Here is a 27,501-nt window from a genome sequence, read left to right on the forward strand (position 1 = left end):
ACTTATGTCCTGTCGTTTTTTTATTGCAGCTTTATAAAAACAGAACCAGAGAAGAATAGTCCCCACAAAAGAATTTATCTTGTTTCCTGTGCACAACTAGGTTTAGTTTTCTAAGAGCAATGATTAGCAAACAGAAAGAAAATGGCAGCTAAAATAAAATATTTTAGTCAAGACAAATGGATTTTGTGCAGTGTATAGACACATGTTTTTAACCAGGCTTTCCCAGTAAAATAATTCTCCCATTTTGAACTTTGAGTATCCAATGGGGTTTTCTGATTCTGTTTTTATGTAGAACAATTTATGTAGAAACTTGCAATTATTTTGGAAAAGGCATATCTGATATGGTGAGATGTTTGATTATTTTGCAACAAACACATTAGCAGTGCTTCATACAGGTGTACACAAGAAAAAATATTACGTTTGCATTTTATATTTTACATTTCACAAGTACCTACAAATGAGTACTGTATGCCATTCAGCACTAAACACATCAGAAACTGATCAGAAAATGCAGAAGATATGAAGATCTCAGTGGTTATTTGAATACTGATATGGCAATGCGCCAGGTGTTTTTAGATTTAATTCTAGTACAAACTGTATGCCCAAGCAGAAGTGTGAAGTGAAGGCACCAAGCATTGTTAAACAGCACCTTTCTGTTTTTTTTTCTTTCTGGTTTTAAAAAATGATTTGTCCACAATATAATAATAAAAGTAGCACTGAAGAGGGTGCTTTAGAGAAGCAGGTATTATTAATTTATTTTTGAGTGCATGAGTTTGCTGCTGTATGCGTATATATCTTTAGCAAATGGCTGTTTCATTGAAAATACTTTCTGCTGAATAGTATGTCAATGAGAATGTAGGGTATATGTGCATGTAAGAGTTAGGAGAATGAGGGGTGAGGGGCTTGCCCCATCCATATAATAGGTAAGGAGCTGTTTTTCTAATGTGATAGTGTGTGGAAATGAATGTATGCAGAGCCAATGAATTATACTGAATACTGTACTGGTTGGCTAGGTAGGTTGGTTTTGTACTGCTAATGTGAAGCAACTATTTCATTTTATTTTTATTTTATTTATTATTTATTTCATTTGTTAACTGGGTAGTGTCCAGCTGGGCCAGAAGCCTGTTTTCAGCGGAGACATGGGGAGAAAAGCTCCAAGAAGGTTACATAGATATTTTACATTTGAGATAAGCAAATTGTAGAAAGAAGAAATAGAATGTAAATATTCATGCAAATAGAACTGCAGATAGAACTTCAAACTACAAGGTTCTTAACTTAGTCTACAAAGCAAGCAAAATTAAACAAACAGTTTTACTATACATATCTCATTTAAATTACAAGGTTCTAATACATGGTGTCTATAAAGTAAGCAAGAATTAAACAGTCTTTTTTTTTTTGAATGCCAAGTTACGTTTTGAGTGTGAGAAGGCTTATATAGCCCAGGAGGTATACAGCAATAGGAACAAAAGGAGTTGGAATATTGGTGGGTCGAAAGGATTAGCCTGGGTGGGGACAGGAGCAAAGTCTATGTTTCGAGAAATATTCCTTAAGGGTATGCTTAAATGTATGTGTATCATTAACAGATAGAATATGCCGTGGAAGAGAGTTCCATTGTTTAGCGATAATGTGGGCGTACAAGGAGATGCCATATGAGTTTTGTGCTTTGCTAACCTTTAAGAGTATTTTATCAGCAGACCTAAGGGAAGTTAGGTTGCTGTAGTGCTGAACAAGATTCAATAGTGCTGGGCAGTTGTCTGGTTTGTATAAGACTGCGTATGCAGCTACTACGTGATTCAGGGTAAGTAGATGAGGGAGCTTTAACCAATTTAGCTGAAGAAGGGCAGTACAGTCATGAGATCTATGAGACTGATTGGTAGCAAATTTTGCAATTTTGTTATAGCAAGATTCAGATCTATTTAGCTCAGATTTGCAAAGACTGGTAAATATGTGAGAGCACTATAGAAGGGATGATAATAGATGGGGTCTGGCTGTTGCAACTCTAGCACGGTCAGTGAGATATGCTTCGGCCCTGTAGAGTGAGCCCAGTGTGACATGTACCTTTTTAATAGTTAGTGCAAGGTGTTTGTCAAACCTCAGTCCACTATCAGTTGTGACATCCAGAAGTTTTGTATATTCAGCGGGCTCTATTTTAGTGCCATTGGAAGAGGAAATACAGATAGGGACCAGATTATTGGCTGTCAGGGTGTGCTGGAAAACCATGAGCTCCATGAGCTTATTTTTTGGGGGGGTTAGAATAAGTTGCTGGGCTGTTAGGTAAGTTTTGATGCTTTGGAGGGCTACTTGGGCTTTTTCTTGGAGCTCTGTGATTGTGGAGACTGAGCAGATTAAGGAAGCATCATCAGCGTATTGTACAATTATTGCTGGGTTTGCAGCAGTATTAAGATCATTAGTAAAAATTGTGAATAGAAGTGATCCCAGGATTAAACCTTGTGGGACTCCAACAGTTATAAGGAGTTGGTGGGAGAGTTTGTTGTTCCATAAAATGGCTTGTTTCCTATCAGACAGGTAGCTATGGAACCACTTTAGGGCTACTGGGCTGGAATGATAGGAAGCTAGTTTGTTGAGAAGTAGTTGATGTGATACAGTGTCAAAAGCTTTTGACGTGTTGAGGAAGGTAGCAAAGACTAGGTGGTTCTTGTTTTTAAGTTGATTTATAGTATCAGTAGAGCTGATTAGGGCTGTGCTAGTGCTATGCCTAGGCCGGAAGCCATGTTGTGTATTGGATAATAGATTACTGGACAGAAAATGGTCTCAGATTTGTTTGTGTAACATTTTTCTAAGATTTTGGAAAGTGAAGACAGTATGGCTATGGATCTATAGTTAGTTATGTTTGTAGAAGGACCACCTTTATGCAAAGGAATTATGTGTGATATTTTCCAGAAGAGTGGTACATATTGTTCAGAGATAGAGTGGTTGATGAGGATGGATATTGGGTAAGTGATGGAAGTAGCAGCTAGTTATAGAACATCACCGGGTAGCTGGTCTGCAGTTAATGTGCAAAGTTTTAATTTGAGAGTAGTGTTTTAACATAGCTAGTTTGAACTGGGTTGAGATGAAAAAAGGTAACATTGTTAATGAAAGTTTTGTGTATGGTCAGAGGTGTATTAGAGGTTTTATTGAGTAGAGAGATTATAGAGGTGATAAAGTGGGATTTAAATAGTTCTGCTATACAAACATTTTGGTTGGTTAGTGTTGGGGCTGAGGTAGTGGGTTTTCCTGGGGAAAGAAGGAGATTAATTGTTTGCCAGAATCTTTTAGGGTTGTTCTGGTATTTTAGCTGATTGGCTTGGAAGTAGTTTTTTTTTTTTTTGTCTTGTTTGATTTGTTTTTTGTTTTTTTTTTGCTTGGTTTCTCAGTTGTTGGTAGGTACAGAGATCCTCCTTATGTTGTCTATTTTTATAGGAAGACCAGGCTCTGTCTCACTGTTTTAGTAGGTGAAGTGTGTCTTTTGATAGCCAGGAAAGTTGCATGGCTTTGGTGCGAATTTTTCTATTTGGGGCTAATTCATTAAGTATTTGTAGGAAAGAGCTATTGAAATACTGAACTGGACTAGCAAGTGGAAGATATTTCAGTGGTGTCTAATCATATTGTAGGAGCCTTGAGTTAAATATTGTTGTTGAGAATTGTTTTTTTATTGTGAATGAAATGAAATGAAATATTAGAGGATGTTTGTACATGTTCCCGAATCAGGTAGGTAGGGAAATGATCGCTTAGCGTGTCCGGGAGACACCCAGCATCATATTTAGTATTGGGTTTGTTAGTCAAAATCCAGTCAAGAATGGATTGTCTTTTGGTGTGCTTGTCAGTGCATGTGGGATGGTTGATTACTTGACTGAAATTAAATAGGTTAACAAAGTTAGTTGAGGGGGTTGGCAGAGCAGGTGTCCCAGTAGAGGTTAAATTCTCCAAGCATTATAGTTTTGTGGCCAAAGTTTTTAGAGGCCCATTCAAGTATGTTTTCAATATACTGGTGTGTTTTTTTTGCAGGGGGGAGGTAGATTGCTATAAGGATAATTGACTTACAGTGATTTAAGTCTAGATGTGCTACTGATATTTCTAAGTTAGGGATGTCAGGTGGGGAAGAGTTGAGTTGTACTAAATTAAGATTTTCTTTAAAGAATGTGGCAATGCCACTTCCATGTTCATAGGTTCATAGGTTCATAGGTTCATACTAGGCTATCTGCCCTAGGGCATTTATAAGCCTAGCCAGAGTGTGTTTGGCTTTCGCCACCCATTTTAAATTAATTTTGCTATGCCTTTTTTTGAGGTTAGTATACTGTGCCTCTGTCTAACAGTGACACAGAAGTGATAGCCGGGGTAAACCTACGATCTCCCATCCACTCATCAAGATTCCTCTTGAAGAGAGTCAATGTGGGACTCTGCCTAACCTGGACTGGGATTTTATTCCAGAGTGAAGGGAGCCTCTGGGTTATGAATCTGTCCCTCCAGCATGTCCTATTTATTTCAGTGCTGAGGTTCAAGTCTCTCAAGCGCGTAGCACGATGGGATTTGGATTTTCTGAGGTGCAGCATGTCCATTAATTCCGGGTTGGACATGGCTTTATACGTCAGGCACAGATCGCCTTCTGAGCAGGCGGTATGCCACTGAGTAGAGCTGGAGTTTCTTTAACCGGGCAGCATATGGCATCTGTTTGAGCACTTTGATCCTCTTGGTGAGGTACTTTTGGGGTCTTTCCAGTTGCTGCAGGTGTCTGGTAAGGTACATCCCAAAAGGGGCATTGTACTCAATTATGGGCCTGATGAGGGATGAGTAAAGAGGTACGATGACCTCCCCTGATCTAGATGTGAATCCCTTCATGATTAGGTGGGCTATATAAAATGTTTTTCTAACCACTTTGGCCACGTGGTTGTCAAATGAGAGATTGCTATCAACTTGGGTCCCCAGTTCCCTAATGACTTCTTCTGTACTTAATGGATTACCACCTATGTGGTAATTTGTGGGCACTTTGTTTTTGCCAAAGGGGATGACTATACACTTGGCGTTTAGCTTGAGGCCATGGCTCTGGCACCAGTTGTCTGTTTCTATGAGGCCCTTTAGGAGGATGCTTGTGTCGGCTGGAGAGTTGATTATGGCGCCCAGTTTGCAGTCATCTGCGAACTTGGTCAGCCACAGTCCTTCCGTGTTGGCCTGTACCGCTGAGAAATATATACCGAACAAGAGAGGTCCCAGGACTGAGCCTTGTGGGACGCCACTTGTAACTGGTTTGGAGTCTGACATGGCTCCAGCAATTCTAACCATGTGGGTTCTGTCCTTGAGCCAGTTTGCAACCCATCTAGTGACACAGGGGTTTATATTTAAGCTGGTGAGCTTATCTATAATGCCAGTGGGGTATTGTATCAAAGGCTTTTGCGAGGTCCAGGTAGGCTGTGTGGACCACCTTCCCCTCGTCAATGGCCTTGGTGACTGTTTCAAAGTAATCAACCAGGTTTAAGAGGCAGGATCTGCCCTTAACAAAGCCAAACTGGGTAGGATCCAGTGTCTGTAGGTCCCCAATATCTTTATTTATGAGGTCCATGATGATCCTTTCCATAGCTTTGCAGAGCAAGCTAGTCATGCTTATGGGGCAATAGTTTCCAGGATCCGTTGAGGCACCACCTTTGTGGAGAGGGACCACTGTTGCTGTATGCCACTCTTTGGGTACATGTCCTGTAGTAAGGCTAAGATTGAACAGTAGTTTTATGTTTGGGTTTAGCCCTTCTTGGAGTTCATGTAGGACGCAGCCTGGGACACCATCTGGTCCCATTGATGCTGTGTTTTTTGCTTTGGAGAGGGCGGCTCTTACCTGAGCATCTGAGATGTCAGGGGGGCAGCACTCTGTTGGGATAGATATTTGCCATTTTGGTGGGGAGAGGGGGAAGAAGTTTGCACTGAACCTGTCAGCTAGGATGTTGGCAATGTCTGTGGGCTCGGTGTATTTTTTGTCATTTTGGACTAATTCTGAGCATATCTGGGAATTCCCACCCAGGTTCCTAACATAACTAAAGAAAGCCTTGTGACCTTGTGACAGTTACTCTGTCAGTTCTAAGGATGCTATATCTACTAGGAAGTAGTTCTTCAGATTTAATGTGAGGGTTAAGCCAAGTTTCAGTAATGACAAATATGTCAGGAGAGTAGAGGCCAATAGTATCATGAAACTCATGGATTTTGTTTATTAGGCTTCTCAGGTTGGCATTAATGATGAGAAGGTCAGAGTTACTGGCTTTCAGTGGAATAGAGGAGTTAGGACTGGAGTTATTGGGGTTATCAGTGTTAGAAGTTGGAAGGGGGGGGGATGTAGAGAGCATGGAGAACCCTGGGCCTGGATTAGGATAGATGTCACATTGAAGTTTGATATGGGCAAGGCAGTGGAGGGTACGACATTTTAATTTAGAGTATAACTTATGATAAGTAAATAGTGTAGAAGTAGAGGTGTAGGTCTGAAAACATCTAAGAGTGAAGAGGAGAGTAGGGGAGGTTTTAAAGAGGTATGTGGAAATGTAAATAGTTGGATTGCCCTGATGGCGATTGCAACAAAAACGTAAAGTAGGAGAGTAGCCCCTTGGGGGAAGGGTATATTGTGTGGAGGTAGTATAAAGGGCTAGCAATAGCAGGACTAGAGGATAGGGAGAGGTGTAGTAGACTTTATGTATGAGCTTGTAAAGAGTGTAGACATAGTTAAGGATGTGACTATGATAAATAAAAGGGTTATAATAGAAGTGTGTTGTAGGGAAGTTAGTAAAAAAGAGACCTAGGAAGTGGTTGGATATGAGTAAGTAGAGGGGTAAAAAGTAGGAAAGGGTATTATGATAATGTTGAGAGAAGGGATAGTAAGTAAGGAGCAGAAATGTTAAATGTGGGGAGCAATATGATAGGTTAAAAAGAAGAGATAACTGTAGGGGAGAGAATATGGTAAGAAATGGTGGGGGATGGGAGTGTCTGTAGGTGTGGTGTAGGATTAAGGAGGGTGGGTTTAGATATAGTTAAGAGTATAGCTGGCTGCTAAAGTGGGCATGGTTGTGTTGGGGAGGGGCTAGTTTTGTATAACTTATAGGAGAGTGAGGGTGGGTGGGAATGGGGGTAGGGTAGGTGAGTGGAGTAAGCATAGTGAGGGCAAACTGAGTGGGGCCTACATCCAGGATGAGAAACAGTGCAAATAGAGACAATCAGTCACTCACATTGAAAAGGCCAAAAGATAGAATATGAAGGATAAAAAAAAGAAAAGAAGAAGGGCAAAGAGAGAGCTTAGTGAGAGATAGAAAAAGTTAGGAGGAAAACCTCTGGTTGCAGAGTGGCAGTGTGCTGGTTGATGGAAATGATCTTTAACATCCAGAAGCAGGTAAGTAGTGAGTAGTGGAAGAACAGGAGACAATGTAAGAAACCTATAGCAGTAAGGATTCAGTTCATAGCAGAAAAAAGTGTAAGCAAGACAGCACTAGAGCAGGGTAGGGAGGGCTGGATAAGGGAGCAGAAGAGCAGAGAATAAGAGCCACAGACATGAGAGAGGGAGGTAGGCAGAAGTAAAGAAGCAAAGAAAAAAAGCATGGTGGGGAGCAGAAGAAGAGGATAAAGATAGACAGTGAGACAATGGCTAAGTACAGGTGTGAGTGAATTAAACAACAGCAACCTTTGAACAGGGGTGGACAGAGGGGTGTAGTGAAAGACAGAAACCCAGGGCAGGTATAAGAAGGCGGGCTAGGTTGGGCTGCTGGGGTCTCCTACCTTAAGGCTGTACACCACCACGTTTGAACATACTAGGTCTAGTATGCATAGCTATTCATCTAGTAACTATACAGTATACACATACATGTACTGCTAGAGAGGCTTTAGCTGGTTGTAGTAGGCAGAAAGTGGCAGGTTCAGCTTGGTTCAGTAAGTTCTCTGGAAATTCCCAGGATTAACACTCTAATCGCTATTTAAGTTAATTGAATTCCATCACAGATTTATGTGTGTGTGTGTGTGTGTGTGTATATATATATATATATATATATATATATATATATATATATGTGTGTGTGTGTGTGGTTTGGTGTGCTTGTCTGTATGTATGTTTGTGCATTTTTTAAGAGAAGTTTTGACTGTGTATTAGCATACTCCTTTGGAATTATTAGTGACCTGTAGAGTTTATATTTTATAAGTTTTAATGTTTTTATAAGTTTCTTTTTTCAGCTGTCATTATCCATTTTCACATGGCATGTTTTATATAGTGGATTTCTTAAAAGCTGCTGCTTTTGTTTTAATTTGTCATGAGTTAAAAAGACAAAAAATGAAGGAAAAATAATATCAAAGTACAGACTAAAGAAATGAATGCATTATAGGCTGCAGTAGGATACATATTTGTCTTTACGAGGTGGAAAACTGAAAAATCATTACGACAGAGGTTACAAATGGGTTAGGTATGACCTATGACTCATTAAACTCTAGATTCAGATTTTATTTTAGTTTGCAATGTGATTTGTAAGTGCATTTATACATTTGCAGTGTGATTTGTAAATGCATTCATATGTTTGCAGAGTGATTTTTTTAAGTGTTTTTATATATAATATATAACTATGCAGTTGATGACCAAGTTTGCTGATGATTGCAGGCTGAACACTGTTATCCACTAATCTACTGATACAAAACAGCTCTAGCAAGGGCTGGAATATACACATGCATGGCATATCAAAAACTGTCTCAAACTAAATGAAAACAAATGCAGCATAGTAGCATTTAAGAGAAAAGCTGCTCCCACCTCGTATGTTATAAATGTTACACCTCGTCAGACAGATATGGTCATTAGAGACCTAGATACTCAGAATTGTAACTAAGGTGGGGAAAAGAGGGCAGCCATCCTGGGCACATGGTGTCAAGGGACATGACTGACATATCTGTTGTTTTCCAAGTTCCTTCACATAAATGCAAGAGCATAAACAACAGCTGGAAGGTGTTAGGAGGGATTGAAGAATGCAGAGCATTAGGGTCTAGGGCATTAGGATGTGAAGCTTCTCTTTAGGAGAGAAGGGAGGAGTGCCAGATCCTTTTTTTCCTTCTTGGTCCTCAATCTAGCATCGAAGGGTATCATATCAGGGAGCTAGCTGAATGTAGGTACTTGTATGGATAACTCTCTCTCATTTAATATTCATGTTTCCACAATAGTCAAGAAGTCTGGTACTTTTCCGTTAAACCCCTACCACTCGTGGTGCAGTGTTTTCCTGTTATTTCAGTAGCATGCACAAGTGTTTGTGTAAGAAATAAATTTGTACAGCTAACAAACAAGTTTTAATTGTTATGTTACATGTAAAGGAAGGTATTATCATTGCACAAATAGCTGAAGTCCACTGTGAGACCCCTTCCAATTGCCAGAGGTTTTCTTTACACATTTCTCACCCACGAACAAGTTACCTTTCTTAGTTACACAAAGTAGCATTCTGTCAGTACAGAAGTAGCTGAAGTCCATCGTTAAGGTTTTCTGCAGGCATATTTATTTCAGCCATAGCAGTCCATTAAGGTTTTCTGCATGCATATTTATTTCAGCCATAGCACTCGCATACATGTAACCTCCATCGAAGTCGTAACAACTTCTCGCTGTTTCTTTGGGTTCCTTGTATTTCATTCTGTTTGCAGCCATGAAGCACATGAGAAACTGTCTTTTGTTAATCCAACAGCTTCGGTTTCACTTACAGGTTTTCAGGTTAATATTAACTAGGCAGGCAATTTGAACAACCACGAATAGCCTAGCAATGCACTCTAGCAAGTATTGGTAATAGATTTACCTCATTTCTTGATAAGAGCCGCCGTACTTGGTGCTGCTGTGTTTTGCTGGTATTTTCTCACTAGTGCTGTGATCCATCTTCAGTTCATGCAATGTTTTTCTGATCCCTCTTCAATGAATTACATATCTTACATAAATGAAATACAGAGCAATACCTGACCAGCAAAACACAGCAGCGTGAAGCACTTGTAGGGGTTTAATGGAAAAGTACCAGAAATCATTTTATCTGGTCCAGTTAATTTCCAAGGGAATATCATAAAAATCTAAAGAAGACATCCTACCACTATACCCTTCCCTTATCAGAGACATATCTAAATACAATGCCTCCTTTGGGATATACAAATCCAGACATCATGTTCATCTGGAAAAGCCTCAAAGATTTCTAACCAAGAAAAGTAAAGATCTTAAATTCTTCAATTACCCGGAAAGATTAGCACCATTCTCCTTACCGTCAGTAGCCTACAGGTGACCTGTGTCTCACATTTCAAGCCATGGAAGGCCCAGCCCTACCTGACCTCTTATTTTTTCACAAAACCAGTGGCTCTACAAACACCTACATTAAGGACATAAATCAACACCAGCAAATACACAAGACTCACTGGAGGGTTTGGTTCCTAATTCTACATATTCCTAGCCCATGGAATAAGATACCACTACAGGTCAAACAAATTACTACTTTGACTACCTTTAAGGCTATTCTTGATGACTGGAAGGGTAGACAGAAATTTACACCAGGGTTATCATGTATGGCCCTCCTTGATTTAGGAAATGTGCACTATTAAGTGTTTGAAAAGGATGTCAAAAACTTTTAGGTTTGTCTGCTTAAAGGTGTATGTGGCTAAGCATCTTATGGTCCCCATGATCGCGTGCCTAGTATGTTTCTGTGTGAGTAAATAAGAGTGTAAATACATTTTTGAGCAAGTAATAGGGCACATTTCAAAACTGTAAATGAACAAGTTATCTATATATATAGCATTTATATTTATTTTTGGAAGTTATGTAAAAGCCATTAACACAAGTCTGGCCATATACACATTGAGTTATGGTTAGGAGCTACTATCAATCTTCAACTCTGAGTCTCCATCCGAATACTGTGAGATTTTGAGTAAGTCAACTGCAGACTTACATTGCGTGTGTGTATGTGTGTGTGTGTGTGTGTGTGTGTGTGTGTGTGTGTGTGTGTGTGTGTGTGTGTGTGTGTGTGTGTGTGTGTGTCTGTGTGTATTTCTTTGCATCTCTGTTGTGCCATGATTGCAACTGTCTGAATGTCTGTGTGTGTAAATGTGTGTATGTGTGTGTGTGTGTGTGTGTGTGTGTGTGTGTGTGTGTGTGTGTGTGTGTGTGTGTGTGTGTGTGTGTGTGTATTTGTGCTCAGGCTTGTTCTATTCTACAAATATATGTTTTACATGCAAACATGCATATACATATGTTGATATATATATATATATATATATATATGGGTCTACTTTAAAAGACCGAAACAACGATTCCCCGACACGCGGAAAACAAAGACCAAATGACTGACAGGTAAGTTTATCGAAAGGGTGATTTGCCGACAGCGGAAAGACTGACACGGGTAATGTGTGATCGCGACTCGGTAAGTGTGCGACAGTGACGGAGTTAGGAGCGGTCAGGTAAGTGTGCGATATTGTGGGATTTTGGGTTAGGCTGTGGGAAAGGTGAGTGTGTGTTAGTGTCGGAGTTAGGGTTCGGGTAAGGTAAGTGTGTGATAGTGAGGGACTGTAGTTTAGGGACGGGTTAAGTGAGTTAGGTTTAGAGTGCGGGTAGGGTGTGTGTGCGATAGTGACGGGCTTTATGTTTTTGGGTGGGTTAAGTGAGTTAGGGTTAGGGTGCAGGTAGGTGAAGTGTGCGATAGTGTCGGACCTTGGAGTTAGGGGTGGGTTAAGTGAGTTAGGGTTAGGGTGCAGGTAGGTGAAGTGTGCGATAGTGTCGGACCTTGGGGTTAGGGGTGGGTTAAGTGAGTTAGGGTTAGGGTGCAGGTAGGGTGAGTGTGCGATAGTGTTGGACCTTAGGTTTAGGGTTTGGGTTAGGGCTAGTGGCTATGCTATGTAGTGTAATGTGTTGTTTACGTTCGGTGTGTCGGTGTAATGGTGTTCGGTGTTTTGCGTTGTCGGTTATGTGTGTTGTCGGTTATCTGGTCTCGGTGATTTGTGTGTCGGTGAACTGGCGTGTCGGTCTTTCAAAGTAGACCCATATATATATATATATATATATATATATATATATATATATATATATATATATATATATACACACACACACATACATATGTATAAAACAGTGCCTGGTGGCTTCACTTTAAATTTCTACTAATTGTTTCTAACTCAATACTTTCAAGACAATTACTATGGCCATTCCTGTTAGCATTTACACTCCTCTGCTCCAGATTTAACCTGATATCATCTATAGTGGTCATGCCAAAGATGTGAATCATAGGTTCGATACATGATAATTATCTCACCCCTTGTGGACCGAGAAACAAGAAAACTGCTCCATTTACATCAAATGATATACAACAGCCCATGTTTGCCAAAATTACATATCCCTCTGTCAAATAAAGTCATGGGTCTCCTTGAAATTGACTAGACATATAAGTCAGTGATTGTGGGATTGGATACATAATTATTGGCATTATCAAACATAATTAAAGTTTTAAAACATGCACAAAGTACATCTAAGATGATATCTTAGATCAGCAGAAGCCTTTAGGGAACAAGCAGGCATGGGAATCAATCCAGATGTGGACAAAAACAGGCAGCAACAGAAAGTGCAAAAAAATAAATAAAAATAAGAAAATAGAACATGATCAGGAAAAAAGAAAAGAAATTTGGAAAGCCTACACTTGTAGTAAGAAGTATAGAGATCTACTGGGCGAAACTTGTGTTGATCAAGAGCTAACACGAGGTGAATTTAAATCAAAAGATGAAAGGGTAATATTGTCAGCTAAAGACAGTGTACTACTTACTTGGTGGTGCACAAAATCCATAGAAAAGATGAGATACAGCCAAATGTAAGTTTTGCAGTACAGAACTAAAACAATTATACATCTTGTTTCAGGTTGTGACACACTTATTACTGAAGGTTTGTACACTGAACAGCCTAACAAATTGGCAAGGTTGTTACACTAAAGACTGTAAACATTAAAACACAGAGGTAGGTGACAGGCATTGGAAATACAAGCTGCAAAGAGTTAATGTAGAAGCATACAGACTGGATATTGTAGATCAAGAGTAAACAGATAGAAATAGTATTGATTATCAATTGCTACACTCAGCAACTACAGCATCTTGCAGACTGAAAGACATCAGTTTGTAAAATAATCAGGATTTGCAAGCAGAAACTAAAGCAATGTGGAATATGGGTACATAGATAGTTCCAGATGTAGCTGGAGCAACAGGGCTAATAAAAACAAACCTTCAAACATATTTAGATATGCTTCCCATACAAGTAACCCCTTATGAACTGAAAAAAGAGGCAGTTCTGGGTTAATTGCAGATGTTGAGAAGAGCATTCTTATCAAACATCAAACACTGAAGCAAAACTAATTTCATGAACTTTAATTATGCCCTGGTTTAGGAATGAGTTCCATTCCCATCAAGGAATATAAAAAAAACTAAGTGTTTGGAGAAATTAAACAAAGGTAGAATCCATATGTCCATTATCATCAAGTCTTCACATTTTTATATGACATACTTCCCAAATTAAGCACCTCATTCCTTCAGCACATCTTCTTTTGGTGGTATATGCTGAGATATCCTCACAGATGGACTGTAATTCCCATACCTGGGATTTCCAGGCCTAGAGCCTGAACATCTGCAATTGGTGCAGAATTCTGCAACTGTCTGCTTACATGGGTATCTTGTTTCCATCACAATACAGCAGGATTGTGGAGTTTCCACTGGTTTCTAACTTGGTTGCATATTGCTTCTGAGGTTCTAGTCCCAGTTTACCTTGCTATGTACCATTCCTCTCAACCTCTTAGAGCAAGAAATCTGTACAAAGCCCGACAAAATGGGGGAACAAAGGCCCAAAACTAGGGACATATTAAATATTGCTCTTATAAACTTAGAAAGTTGCTAGAGTAACAGGGTTTATTTTAACATTCAGTTTTCTGAAGGATTTGAAGTCTAAAACTCAAATTCATGCCATTATCTAGTGACTTCAGTCCTCAGATCATCCCAGTGATTTGCAGAAAAACATAAATTTTATGAGGAACAGACGAAAAATATGAGCCAAAAATCTGGACATTCTGTGAAAATCTGGACAGTTGAGAGGTATGCTATGCACAAGTTTGTAACTTGACTCCTCCTTAATTTAGGAGGGCTCTTGTCTGGTACTAGACTGCTCATGCCCAGCAACCTTCTACCCCCAAGCTGTTAAAGATTGGAAAAGTTCAGCTGGACTCATTTGGTGAGCATTCTCCTGCTTTCAAAGGGTCCTGGCCCATGCTTGCTTTAAAAGATCTCTCAAAACATATCTTTTTGATCTGACTTTTGGGATCAAATTAATACAGTCTAGCACTTGCTTTTTATTGGAAAAAATGTTTAGTTTATGTTTTATTTTATTCAATCAATATTTTTTGTAATAATGCCTAGTTGATAGAAGCTTTCATAATGTTAACTCTGTTTCCTTCCCCAGTAGCCATTTACACCTTCCACTACTCTGTTAGCATATTGGTTTCTGTGACCTTGGAAGACAAAGAGAAGCAAAAGTAAGGGGTTATGGTTGTCACCCAGAAGGAGCCAGGAGGTTGTTGAATGCTAATACACACTTTGTTGGAGAAAACTGCTAAACAATGCCTTCTGTGTCAGGTGTTTGCATGTGTGTAAGCTTCTACACACAAATGCCTCAACCTAGAATATGGGCACCTGATGGCAAGCTCCTGTCCACCCCCCCACCTCCATGCTCTTAGTGAAAGAGCTGCAGTCCTTGGCCTTCCCCCAGGTACAGCTCTTGTGATATGACTTCTCCCAGGTACAGCTCTTGTGGTATGACTTTCCCTAGGTATGGCTCTAATGATATGTCTTCCTCCAGGTACAACTTTTGCGATATGACTTCCCCCAGGTACAGCTCTTGTGATATGACTTCCCCCAGGTACATCTGTTGTGGTGTGACTTCCTCTAGGTACAGCTCTTGTGGTATGGCTTCCCCCAAGTACAGCTCTTGTGGTATAACTTACCCAGCTACAGCTCTTGTGATATGATTTACCCAGGTACAGGTCTTGTGATATGACTTCCCCCAGGTACAGTATTTTGGTATGAAATCCCTCAAGTACAGCTCTTATGGCATGACTTTCAGCAGATACAGCTCTTGTGATATGACTCTTTGTCCTTTCTCATACCATCTCTCCTCTGCCAACACCTCCAATATTTGAGCTGCTAATTAAACCCAAATTATCTGGAATATAACCAAGGCAAAAACATCCATGCTCACGACTGTCTAATATTTATATCTCCCAAGTTCGTACGTCCAGTTTTTCCTTGAACTTATTCTAAATTTTAATCAACTTGACATTAAATCAGTTTTACATTTGTTTTGTGGCACTTTATTTGTCATATTCTTGCTATTTGCTCAATTTTTAAGGATGATGTAATTTTATATATGGTTTATGTCAAGAATATTCTTTAGTTGTTTATTGCCTTATATGGGAGTATAAAACCCTCCTACATATTTCTATATGACAAACACATCTGTCATCCTGTTTATCTCCATAAAGTAGATACTTGATATTTATTATTTTTGATAAACTTATGCTGAATTTGCTTGGTGTGTTTAATATGTTAATTTTAAAATAAGTCAAGACTGAAGCATTGAACTCCAATTTACCTGTCAACATATTCCTGATCATGGGCATTATATCACATTTATTATTCAGGATATCACCTACAGATGAGCAGCTTTGATAATTTCTTATTGTGATGATCTATTAATACACCAGGCTGCATGAATGGTTGCTGGAATACAGTTTTAGGAGTGGAAATAGCAAATACAGGCCCAGGATTTTTTTTTCAGTATCCCGTGTCTTGGTCAACTTTACAAGTGCTAGAAACAGCTTAAAACAGATTTTTAAATAGGCTACTGCAAATTATTGTCATATTACTGTCAGCTTGCTAATAAAACATTATGAACAGATAAGAAAGGTTTCTCTTGAACTTAAATACAAAAGCAGTATAAGAAGTTTAAAATTTAAAATGCTGGACAAAAGAGTCATAATTATCTACATAAACAAAACAGAACAAAAGTGAGAAGACACACAAAAACCCAGGGAAAACAATTATTAGGACAGCAAAATTATAAGTTAACAGTTACATCAACTAAGCCAGTAACAAAATAATGTGTGTGTGTGTGTGTGTGTGTGTGTGTGTGTGTGTGTGTGTGTGTGTGTGTGTGTGTGTGTGTGTGTGTGTGTGTGTATGTGAATGTTTGTGTGTGTGTGTGTGTGTGTGTGTGTGTATGTGAATGTTTGTGTGTGTGTGTGTGTGTGTGTGTGTGTGTGTGTGTGTGTGTGTGTGTATGTGAATGTTTGTGTGTGTGTGTGTGTGTGTGTGTGTGTGTGTGTGTGTGTGTGTGTGCGTGTGTGTGTGTATAAATCTAATATAACATAGAATATTATAAAGTGTTAACTTCTCAGACCTTTATAACTGAAACTAACATAATGCAATGCTACATTATTGTGAAATAAAACTCGAACTCCTGTACCCAGTAGTGTGGGTACTATTTCCTCCACACATACATAAACTCTTTGATCACTGTATAATTAAACAATAACCCATGAGTCAGTGTGGGTATATCAGGATTTACCCACGACTGATGTGACTTGATCATGAGGGCAAAATGAGAGTGATTAAGCTAAGCCAAATGTGGGTAAATCCTGATGTACCCATACCCACTCATGGGTTATTGCTGTTATACAATTACATTATTTAAGAAAGAAATTGTTTATCTTTCTTAAATAATGTCTTTGTATAATGGCAGTGTAGTATTCCTCTGCTTTTTCCGTGTTTAATGATGTACAGCACTTGCAGATGGGACTTACGTCCCCACATTGCACAGTGCAACAGTACAGTGCAGGAGAAGAGATGGAGAAAATAGAATCTCTGTTGCTGTTCTTTTTTTTCCTGTCGACATTTTAGAAGGGACAGCACAGAAATAGAAGGAAAATCAGGTACATTTCTGTTCCTTTATTTTTGAGAATGTACTTGATTTTTGTTCTGTTTTGCATTGATCCTCTCAGTATATTCCAAAAGATAGTCCCACCACTCTACATACTTCATCAACTGGATTTTATTCTACTGGTATATGCAACAGGCATGCTGGTTGGCCTATTCAATCAGCGTGCTTGTTTGTGAATACAAAGGAAACATCATTGTACAATTCAAATTACTGTAAAATGTAATATGAATATAAATGTATTGAAGTGGTTGGAGAGGTAAAACCTCCCCACATTAGGTAAAACAACTGAAGAAAAGATCCACGCTACAAATGTTATCAGATAATGTGATTTTTATTGCTTTTGATATTTACATTTGTTCCTCATCTCAGAATCATTTCAACTTGCATAATAGTCATTTTCTGATATCCCCTTCCTGTTCAGAATCATGGAGCAGTATATTTTACTACTAGAAATGTCAGTGTTTTGATAATTCAGCATTTAGCATTCAGTTTTATGGTATACTTTTACTAGCATTCTACTAGGCACCTATTTATTTGTTTATTGGTTTTGCATTTGCTTACTGGGTAGGTGGACTGGTCTCATGACCTTTTCATTCACAACATGAGCTTTAGCATCGCACAGTAATTGCAATTAACAATATAAACAATTATGGTACTACATTCAATATAGTACTGTAGAAGCAAATTGATTGCGAGATGGAGTGTTACAACATACAGCAGATTTTCACAAAAATGGCGTAATATATTATTTTCAGGGGACACTAAAGGATTATAGCAGAGAAGGATGAAGAACTAGCTATCTGTCTTCTGCTATCCAAGACAGCATATATTACACATTTACAGAGACTTATGTATTCCATATTTACAGAGTTTAGTTGACTTTTTACTTGGGTACTGAACTGATAAAAGACTTAATTTTTTGAAGAGCCTATATATATGTTATAAGCATTGAGCTACCATATAAATAACATCAAGGGTTGGATTCCAAAAGAATTGCAGTAGAGTAGTGGAGAGCCTCCGCTATCCAACAATGCTACCCCAGTTCCTAATTACAACCCTGCCCTCTCTGTATAACATCATACTGAAGGGTGGGATATGTTCTGCACCTCCCCTTGCAATGGCAAAGCACCAGATGTGTTGTAGTCCCACTATGCAAGGAGCAAGTATTATGATTCTGAAACATTCTACTACCCAATTCTTTCATATTCTGATCATTGCTCAGGCATTGTCCTGAAGGCATCTGGTGTTACAGCTTCACCTATATGTCAGCATTCATACTATATGCTTTAAGCCCACCTGGAAAGCTACTGCTGACATACAGGTAGAATAAAGAGTCCTAGAAGCTGTGTTGCACTGTAGTTCCACCTACACAACGGACATAAGAGTGCATGTACAACAAATAAAAAATCTCAGTGCCCAAATAACAGGACAGACATGCTTTGGTAATCTGACAATTTTGCTTTGCCCTGGCTTGTTAAGCACACCACCTTGCACAAGTGCAGTCCTTAGTTACCCCCTCCTCACTGATTCCCATTCTCTAGTGGTATGGTTCTTCCTGCATGTGGGACTTGATATTAAAATCAGTGCAACTTTCTGCAACTCTAACAGGCTCCCCTGGCTATCAAATGACACACTTCTTTTACTAAAGCAACGAGACAGAACCTGTTCTCACCATCAAACTAGTCAAACTAAAGGAACCCTAATTACCTACCAGCAACTTAGAAATCAAACCAAAAAACCAATTAAACAGGACAAAAAAACCTACTTCCAAGCAAATCAGCTAAAATACCAGAACAATCCCAAAAGATTCTGGCAAACAATTAATCTCCTTCTCAACCCTGGAAAACCCACTACCCCAGCCCCAGCACTGACCAACCAAAATGAGTCCAGAGCCTCTCAGTTTAACTCCCACTTTATTAATTCAATTACCTCCCTACTCAGCAACAGTGCATCGCCTACCATACCTCAGATTTCTGACAAAAATACTACCCTCCTCTAACTCAAACCAATTCAAATCAACTATATTAAAACTCTTATTGGCAAATTAAAGCTATGCACACTAGCTGCTGACCAGTTAACTGGTGACTTTCTTCAACTAGCTGCTTCTTCCATAGCTTACCCGATATCTGTTCTAATCAACCGCTCTATCTCTGAACAATATGTACCATCCCTCTGGAAAATATCTCACATTATACCCTTACATAAAGGTGGCCACTCAACTGACATATCCAACTACAGACCCATAGCCATTCTGTCCCCACTTGCCAAAATCTTAGAAAAATGTATACACAAACAGATATTAGACCATTTCCTGACCAATAATCTACTAACATAAACACAACACGGCTGCCGGCCCAAGCATAGTACCAGTACAGCTCTCATCAGCTTTACTGACACTATATACCAGCTTAAAAACAAACACCAACTAGTATCTGCTACTTTCCTAGACATGTCAAAAGCAGTTGACACTGTATCACATCAAATACGTCTAAACAAACTAGCCAACTACCACTCCAGCTCTGAAACCCTAAAATGGTTTCATAGCTACCTGACTGACAGAAAACAAGTCACTCTATGTGAAAGTAAACTCTTCTCTCACCTCCCTGTAAGTGTCGGGGTCCCCCAAGGCTCAATCCTTGGTCCACTCCTGTTCACTATCTTTACTAATGACCTTCATACTGAAGCTAACCCAGCCTCAATTGTACAATATGCTGATTATGCTCCACTGGTCTGTTCTGCCCCCACTAGTAAAGAACTTCAAGAAAAAAATCAAAAAGCCCTCCACAGTATAGAAAATTATCTAACTCTCCATCAACTTATACTTAACCCCTAAAAAAACAAGCTTATGGTCTTCCACCAAAACCCAACATCTAAGAATCCACTCCCTATCTATATTTTCCTCTTCCAATGGCACTGTAATAGAGCCAGTAGAACATGCAAAACTTTGTGGTGTTACAGTTGATAGCGGACTAAGGTTTGATAAATACCTTGCTCTAATCATTAAAAAGGTGCATGCCAAACTGGGTTCATGCTACAGAGCAAAACCATTCTCACTGACCAAGCCAGACTTACAACTGCTCAAACCCATCTATTATCTTCCTTTTATTGCTCTCAAATATTTACCAACCTTCACAAATCTGACCTAAATAGCCACGAATCCTGCTATAAGAAAATTGCCAAATTCACTACAAATCAGTCTCAAAGATCTCACCACTGTACTGCATTAATGCAGCTAAACTGGCTAGAGCTCCCTCATCCCCTCACCCTGACTCAGCTAGTAACCACCCACACACTCATATACAAACCTGATATCTGCCCAGCCCTATCAGATCTAGTCCAACTCTATAGTAACTTAATATCCCTTAGATAAGCTGAGAAAATATTGGTAAAAGTTAGTAAAGCCCAAAACACCTATGGCATCTCCCTGTTGTCCCATACCATAGCCAAGCACTGGAACTCTCTTCCCCAGCATATTCTCACCATCAATAACACACTAGCATTTAAACAAACCCTAAAAGAATACTTCTGTAAACATAGGCTCTGCTCCTGTACAAGCCCAGGCTAAACACCTCTACCTGCAAATGTCGACATCCTCCTTCTCCCTTCCTTTCTCAGTATGTCCTGGCTTTTTTGATTCATTTCTTCCAAAAGAATGGTTGAAAAGAATGATGTATGGAAAACTGATATTGTCTGAAATGTCTGACAATTGCTTATAATTTTCTAAATATCTTTAATATGTCTAACTTTGTTACTCCTGATTTTAACACTACAGTAAGAACTTGTTTTTTTGTATTCCTTTATGTCCTATAATTATTGTAAGTTGTATAGGTCATTTGTAAATGCTATTTTTAAACTACCTTGGAGCTTTTCTCCCCGGGTCTCCACTGAAAACAGGCTTCTTGCCCAACTGGACACTACCCGGTTAACAAATGAAATAAATAAATAAAAAATAAATAAATGCCCTGTCTGCAGTACCACTTCCCTGTGATAGGTGGAGCTGCAACAATGCCACAACAGCCCATTGACTTTACTGGCCTACTCTCCTGCATTGGGATTTTACCTTGGCATGCATTGCAAATGTAAAACTCCGAAGTGTTGCAAGTCTGATTCTTCTTTTGGAATCAGACACAGAGCTCTGCCAGTTCTCATTAGCATACACCATTTGAGAATTGCCATAGCCCTACTTCCTAGATTTGAGCATGGAGCAACTGAGAAGGGTAGCCTACTACCTGAAACATAACAGTTTTTGGAATCCCATAGTTGGCATCTCAAGGCCATTCTAAACTACATGACATCACTGGACAATATAAACTTTGGAAAAAATAAATGCATAAATACTGAACATAAACATTCAGTGACAGCCAGGAAAATTGCATTTAAAATAGTAAATATTCAAACATTGTAAATAATGTAGGACTGTATATGATCAAATTACAGTAGCAGACATCAAGTTATACAAATAAGATACAACTGGAGATAAAAAAACTGCTTAGAATGAAAAACAATGTCATTTGAACCACAATATTTTACAATTAAATTTTCAGACCACTCAGTCTTTCTCTGTAAGCTAAGAGATTGCTTCATGTTAATCTTTCTAATAAAGCAAAGACTAGCCTGAACTAAGAAATTCCATTAACATTAGTGACAAGCAGAAAGTTATAAGATAACTCCATGCCTTCACTTGTCCAGATTAAATAATTTAAAAAATCCCATAAACGTTAATTGATTTTGTTGAAATAACATCTAGGGAGAGTACAAAAAATTCCTATTATTACGAACTTAACTTTTCACCAACAGAAATATTTGATATGAGAACCCCCCCCCCAAAAAAAAAGGAAGCAGGAAGCAGCCTTATTCCAAGTTAAATCTTATCTGTAGATCAAAGCATGCAATACTCAGTACACTATAGAGTACATTGTGATTGTATACATGTATTGCCATCTATAAATCCTGGACTTTGCAGAATCTCAGCAAAAACAAAGAAAATAAACTTCACAACTATTGTGTGCACATATTTAATGATTCTTTCATTGACTCAGTCAATAATTATGACTGATCTCAGTCTAAAAGTGTTACTGCAAAATGAAGGCTGCCAAAAACATAACAACAATTTCATATTCCAGTTTCCAATTGATATAAATTGAAATTAATATACAAAGATAATTCACTGAAAAAAGGACAAAATGCACTTTTAAAAGTAATATATTACCAGTGTATTTTCCTGTGGTCTAAAGCTATTTTTTTCTAACTGAGAAAAGTTTATTGCAAAATAGCACTGATTTTCATCCAGATAACGCTGTCAAACTACTACTTCCAAGGACTCTACCTGTACACCAATAGGTCAGTACCACAAGTATCCAGAACCTTTGTAGGCACCAGAAAGCCCTTGTCCAACTGACCATGAGTAAACAACCATAAACTGCAGAGCAGCATCCAAAGACAAAAATAGTAGAAACTTACAGACAAAACAGCAACAGCAAATAAAAACTGATACTAAAACAAGAAGAAAAACCAGCAACACTGTACTGCACAAAGTATACATTTTATTATAAAAATACAAACTGCCAGAGTCAAACATGGCTAATTTAATTCAGGTGTATATGTTATGTTTTAAGTCTATACTTGAAACCAGTAGGAAGGCTGTACTTCTGCAGAAGTAATGTAATGTGTAGAGATTTTGTGGTCACCTAGTAGAGTTGAGGGGTGTAAACCTACTAATGTTCAAAGATAAACTCTCTGAAGCCTGCTCTACTAAGCTGAAGGCTTAATTCCCATTCAGTGGAGGTACAGTGAAATGGAGTTTATGTAAAATAGAAAGCTGTTGAAGGCATAGCCCCCTTTATTGTGACAGAGAGCTCTACTTCCAATAGAAAATACAGTTTCCTTTTTAAGTAATTGTTCATTGGTGCTTTTAAAGTACAAAATCATATCAACTAGCTTTCTATTTCAGTTTTTTCACCAGTCCCAACCATAAAAAAATATGTCATAGTTGAACTCTGTTGCAAAACATAATCCATTAAATCACTATTCCTGTACTTTAAATATCAGTGCTTTCCAGATAATATTATGCCTTTGACTGCTCAGCATTGTTTTACAGAATCAGTCATTTAAAATCATGGATATGTTAGAACAATAAAATGTTTCTGAAACTACCTGCAGTATATTTCAACTTAACTAGGTTATGCCTCCTCCATCTTCCCAGTTTGACATCTGTCTACTTCAAATGCTTCTTCTATGAGTGATTAAAAGACCATTGTTCCTGAATCTCTTCCTTGACTATAAATCCTTGATAGTTGCTTACTACAGATAAGTATTTACTGTAGTTAGGCAAGCCCCATCTATGCTCCTAAACTTGCATAAAGTCACTCTTACGCAAGTTGCACAGCATCAGAGAATGAAACAACTCCCCTAAACAGCAGGTGGGGATCTTGAACAGTCATTGGTTTTGGTCTAGCATGAGCAAGTATGTGATTTTTGAATTAACACAGATTAAGGCAACATGAGGAAACCACTTTAAGCTTTCTACTGAGACAGGTCACTTCCACTATGACTAGAGAAAGCAAATGAATCAAGAATCAGAATCCCTCATCTACACTTGTGAAAAAAAATGCCAAAAAAATGGTGTCTCCACTGTCACACCATCTCGAAGGAGGAGGGAATTTCCCCCAAAAGGGCATCACTGCTGGCACAACTCACTGACAGTGATTTCTGATGGAAGAACTCCCCTCATTCACAGGTTGAACCTTGGGCAACTGAAGCTCAAGCATTCAGTCTTCGACAACTAGTGGGTTACCAGTACAGGCCAATGTTATTACAAAGGGTGCTCCTCAGAAGTTTATTTTTCACCAGTAAATCTCTTCCTGGGAGCCCCAGTACAAAACTACCTCTGTAACAAAATTTTAGTATATGTAGACATTAAAGTGTAAAGAAAAAAACATATTCAAAAGTGCTAGTACACTACTGTGAAGTAAACAAGTTATTTTAATGAAAAAAGTAAAATGATTAAAAAAAAACTGTGCTTTAATGAAATATTTGACTCCAGTACAAGATTACAAAGTGTAGTGTATTCTTTATACACAGCAGTGTTACAACAAGAGAAGAGTTCATAGAGGACTATCTCTTTTGTGTCTCTAGAGTTTGATCAGAGTCCAGAGAGCCTAGTAAGTTCATTTCCTTTGCACTTCTCCTTTATGTCACATTTATTTTATAAATACTTAGCCAGAGGTGTAGATGTCTGTATTAGTTTAGTTTGAAAGTGCCTGTCTTACTCCACAAGAATGTTTTATTGGTCTTTTAATGTTTTCTAGGGCTCGTTTAGTGTTACTTGTGTGCTTTCACTTACCTAATATTTATTATCAGTAATTAAAACTGACAGTGTGCTACCTTACAGACCTGTGTCCCTCTGCGTACTGAATACTGAAGGGATATGGAGCCATCAGAGGTAGTAGGTTGAAGCTGGAACGGGATGTATTTCCTGTTACTTGACCCTCAGAGCACTGACACATTTTGCTTAACAGCCTAACAGACACTTGCATGAACACTTTTGTGTGCACATCCTCCAGGGTGTCTTGTTGCAGATGTAATGATTACATGCCCTGCAATGGTACCATCTCTCTTCTGGTGCCAGTGGACACATCCAGGGATTCTCACCAGACTGAAGCCACTCAGTCACACCTCTCCCAACTGACTTTCCCACAGTGGGATCATTTGGTTAATCTGGAGGCAGTGGCAATGAGGACTGGTGTATGACTCATATGCCAGCAAGTAGACATCTGGTTCTGTCAACAACTTCTGCACATTATATTCAGACCTTAAGATCACAGAACAATCACTTGAAGTGAAAACTCCAAAAGAGAAGGTAGTGTTTTTATATGACTGTAATATGCTGTATGTGAGAACCATGCCAGCAGTAGTAAGACAATCCACATCACAACTGTTACAGTTCAGTATTCCTATGGGAATTTTAGTGCCTTCGCCCACCACATTCCATATCAGAAAATTATAAGAAAATAAAATTGCAAGAAAACTTTTGACTTCAGTCTGTACCCTATCCTAAGTGACACTTCGATGTGGAACTAGCATGTATGTGCTAGGACGTCATGTTTTTAGAAAAAATTATCTATATGTAAAAGGAAAACAAATAATTTTAAATGGTAATAGCATCTTTAAATGGCATCATAGCATGCCTTAGGCAAAAATCAAAGCACATTTGTAAAAATGTGTATGTTCATTGTGAAAATGTAATGCAGCTGTAATGCTGGCCTTTTGCAATTTAATGCCCTTAATGTGGCAGTAATACATGCACATTCCTTTATCCTTACTGCTTACCTCACTGCTCATCAAGGTAACCATTTTTGTAAGCCCCTGAGTGGCAACAGGTAAGCACAATACAGCTTTTGTCTCTTCTGTCATTTGCAAGTCAAAATTCTTCATGAATATTAATTATAGATTCATAGATTCTCTGCATATCACAGTTGTCTGCATATTTTAACTTGCAAGGCAGCATCTTCAGTTCTTCTTAACCTCCTGAGTCAGCTTAAAGGCCAGCAGAGGTGTGTTACAATTTAACATGTAGAGCAAACACTCTGTAGCTGGTGGGAATCAATTTTAGTGGTATCTGGAGGTCACATCAAGTCCTGTGTCAAACAATTTTGGAGCAGTATTTTAGTCTGTCAGGTGAAGAGGGAGCAATTTCCTCATTTCATAGCAAACTGTTCCAAGCTGCAAGCCCTATATATATGGATGTAAGGCTATCTCACAACTGGACTGTAAACAGAGTGGCATTGTTTGAGTGGGGGGCTGACCTTTAACTTATGGTGCTTAGTGTCCTTTGTGACAGGTGTAATGGTGTGGGGAGGTACCTGTAGCTTACAGTGCTTAATGACTTTCAGTGACAGGTGTAATGATGTGTGTGTGTGTGTGGGGGGGGGGGGTGATCTGTAACTTACATTGCTAAATGATCTCAACGATTAGTACAATGTTGCAGGAGAGACTGACTTGTGGCTTGCACTGCTTAATGGCCTTAATGAATAATGTAATGGTGCAGGCCATTTTCACCAAAACACTATTACATCAGAGAAGTGCACTGTACTTACCTGCTTGTGGATATCTTGCTCATTCACTTTTATGTCAGAAATGAAGTACGCAAGAATAGAAGGTTAGCCGTTGGAAAGAGACACACCTGGTTAATAATGTCATTTTTTTAAATTCTACTGAAACTGTCATTTTAGCAGTTATGTGCCACAATGGTTAAAGTAGTGTACTACAAATAGGCTACATTCTACAGACATAGGTTTGAGTCCTACGTCTACATTAAGTGACTCGAAGAATGCTACTTAAGTACATCAGACCTACAGGATTATCCTGACTATAGGCTTTTCTGCACAAGTGGATACCACTATGTTAACAATAACAGAATTACCTTTGTAAATATAAAGCAAAAACATATATCAAAAAGCAGTGCATCTAATTATGATTGGGAAATATACCACTGATCATGCACCAGAATAACACTTATATATACACACACACACACACACACACACACACACACACACACACACACACACACACACACACACACACACACACACACAGCTTTACACTGAAACAGAAAGAAAATATTTTTAAAAGTCGAGGTACTCTTTCCAAAAAGTAACTGAGTAGAATCACGCATGTTAGCTAACTGGCTTCAGCTCAGCAATATGAATAACAGTATCCCTAGGCAAAAAAATGATCAGCAATAATTAGTAAAGATCTGCTATACATGTGCTCTCCAGCAAACATACTTTCATTTCTTTGCATTGTATTCCACTGGTCATGACAAAATACCAATAATTTATACACTGAGACAAAATAAAGCTCACCAGTTGCAGTGTACAGAGGAAGATGAAGGTGCAGCGTCCGGTACAGCATCCCATGTCTTACTCCCTTCCTGGTACAGCTTTGGAGCGACAGGATTCTATTGTTTATTTCTCTTTCTTCTCTGGCAGTCCAGAATCTGTCACTCTGTATCTTCAATGTGCTTGAATGCAGTTTAGAAAGAAACTCTGTATGCTGACAGCTGTTGTCCTGAGTCCTGTGGAGAAGGAGTCATAGCTAGAAAGGGATCAGGATTCCTTTCTGAAACAGCACTAAGTGAAACCCCCAGGCCCACCACAGTCAGTGTAACTGGGTCTAATAGTGGCACACTGCTGGGAATCAATTGAATGGTGGGCTTGCTTAGGTTTAAGATGGCCATGGGGGTGGGAAAGGGGAGGGATATGGGTGGGAATAAGAGAGGGACAGAGGTGGAGAAACAGAGCTTATTATAGCAGAGGGAGTTTCAGCTGTTTAAATGTCATTGCAGAAGGGTTTTCATGCCCTTTCATACTTCTCAGCATTTTCTCAAGAAAACAAAGGACACAAAGAGAAACAATAAATGACCTGGAAATGTGCTACACCCCTTCTGCTCTGCCTATGCATATCTGACAAAGCTCTGTTCGCTTCAGAAAAAAAAACTCAGTCCTTATACAGAATACCCAATGTGTAACCAT

General features: G+C 38.8%; 1 protein-coding gene across 2 annotated transcripts in view; it reads right to left on the reverse strand.

Moving 5' to 3' along the window:
- The window catches only part of NKAIN4 (sodium/potassium transporting ATPase interacting 4), a 582,098-nt gene extending 554,750 nt beyond the window's left edge, over positions 1 to 27,348 (reverse strand). Inside the window, exon 1 of one of the 2 annotated variants that reach the window (XM_044089894.1) lies at positions 26,833 to 27,348. In XM_044089894.1, coding sequence (XP_043945829.1) covers positions 26,833 to 26,886 — 54 coding nt within the window. In that variant the 5' untranslated portion in view covers positions 26,887 to 27,348. The remainder of the gene's footprint in view (positions 1 to 26,832) is intronic. The other variant, XM_044089895.1, reaches the window with a different exon arrangement.
- Between the last annotated feature and the right edge of the window lie 153 nt (positions 27,349 to 27,501).

This window comes from Protopterus annectens, chromosome 12.part0 (assembly GCF_019279795.1).
Source record: "Protopterus annectens isolate FY-2018-M chromosome 12.part0, PAN1.0, whole genome shotgun sequence".
Classification (NCBI taxonomy): Eukaryota; Metazoa; Chordata; order Ceratodontiformes; family Protopteridae; genus Protopterus; species Protopterus annectens.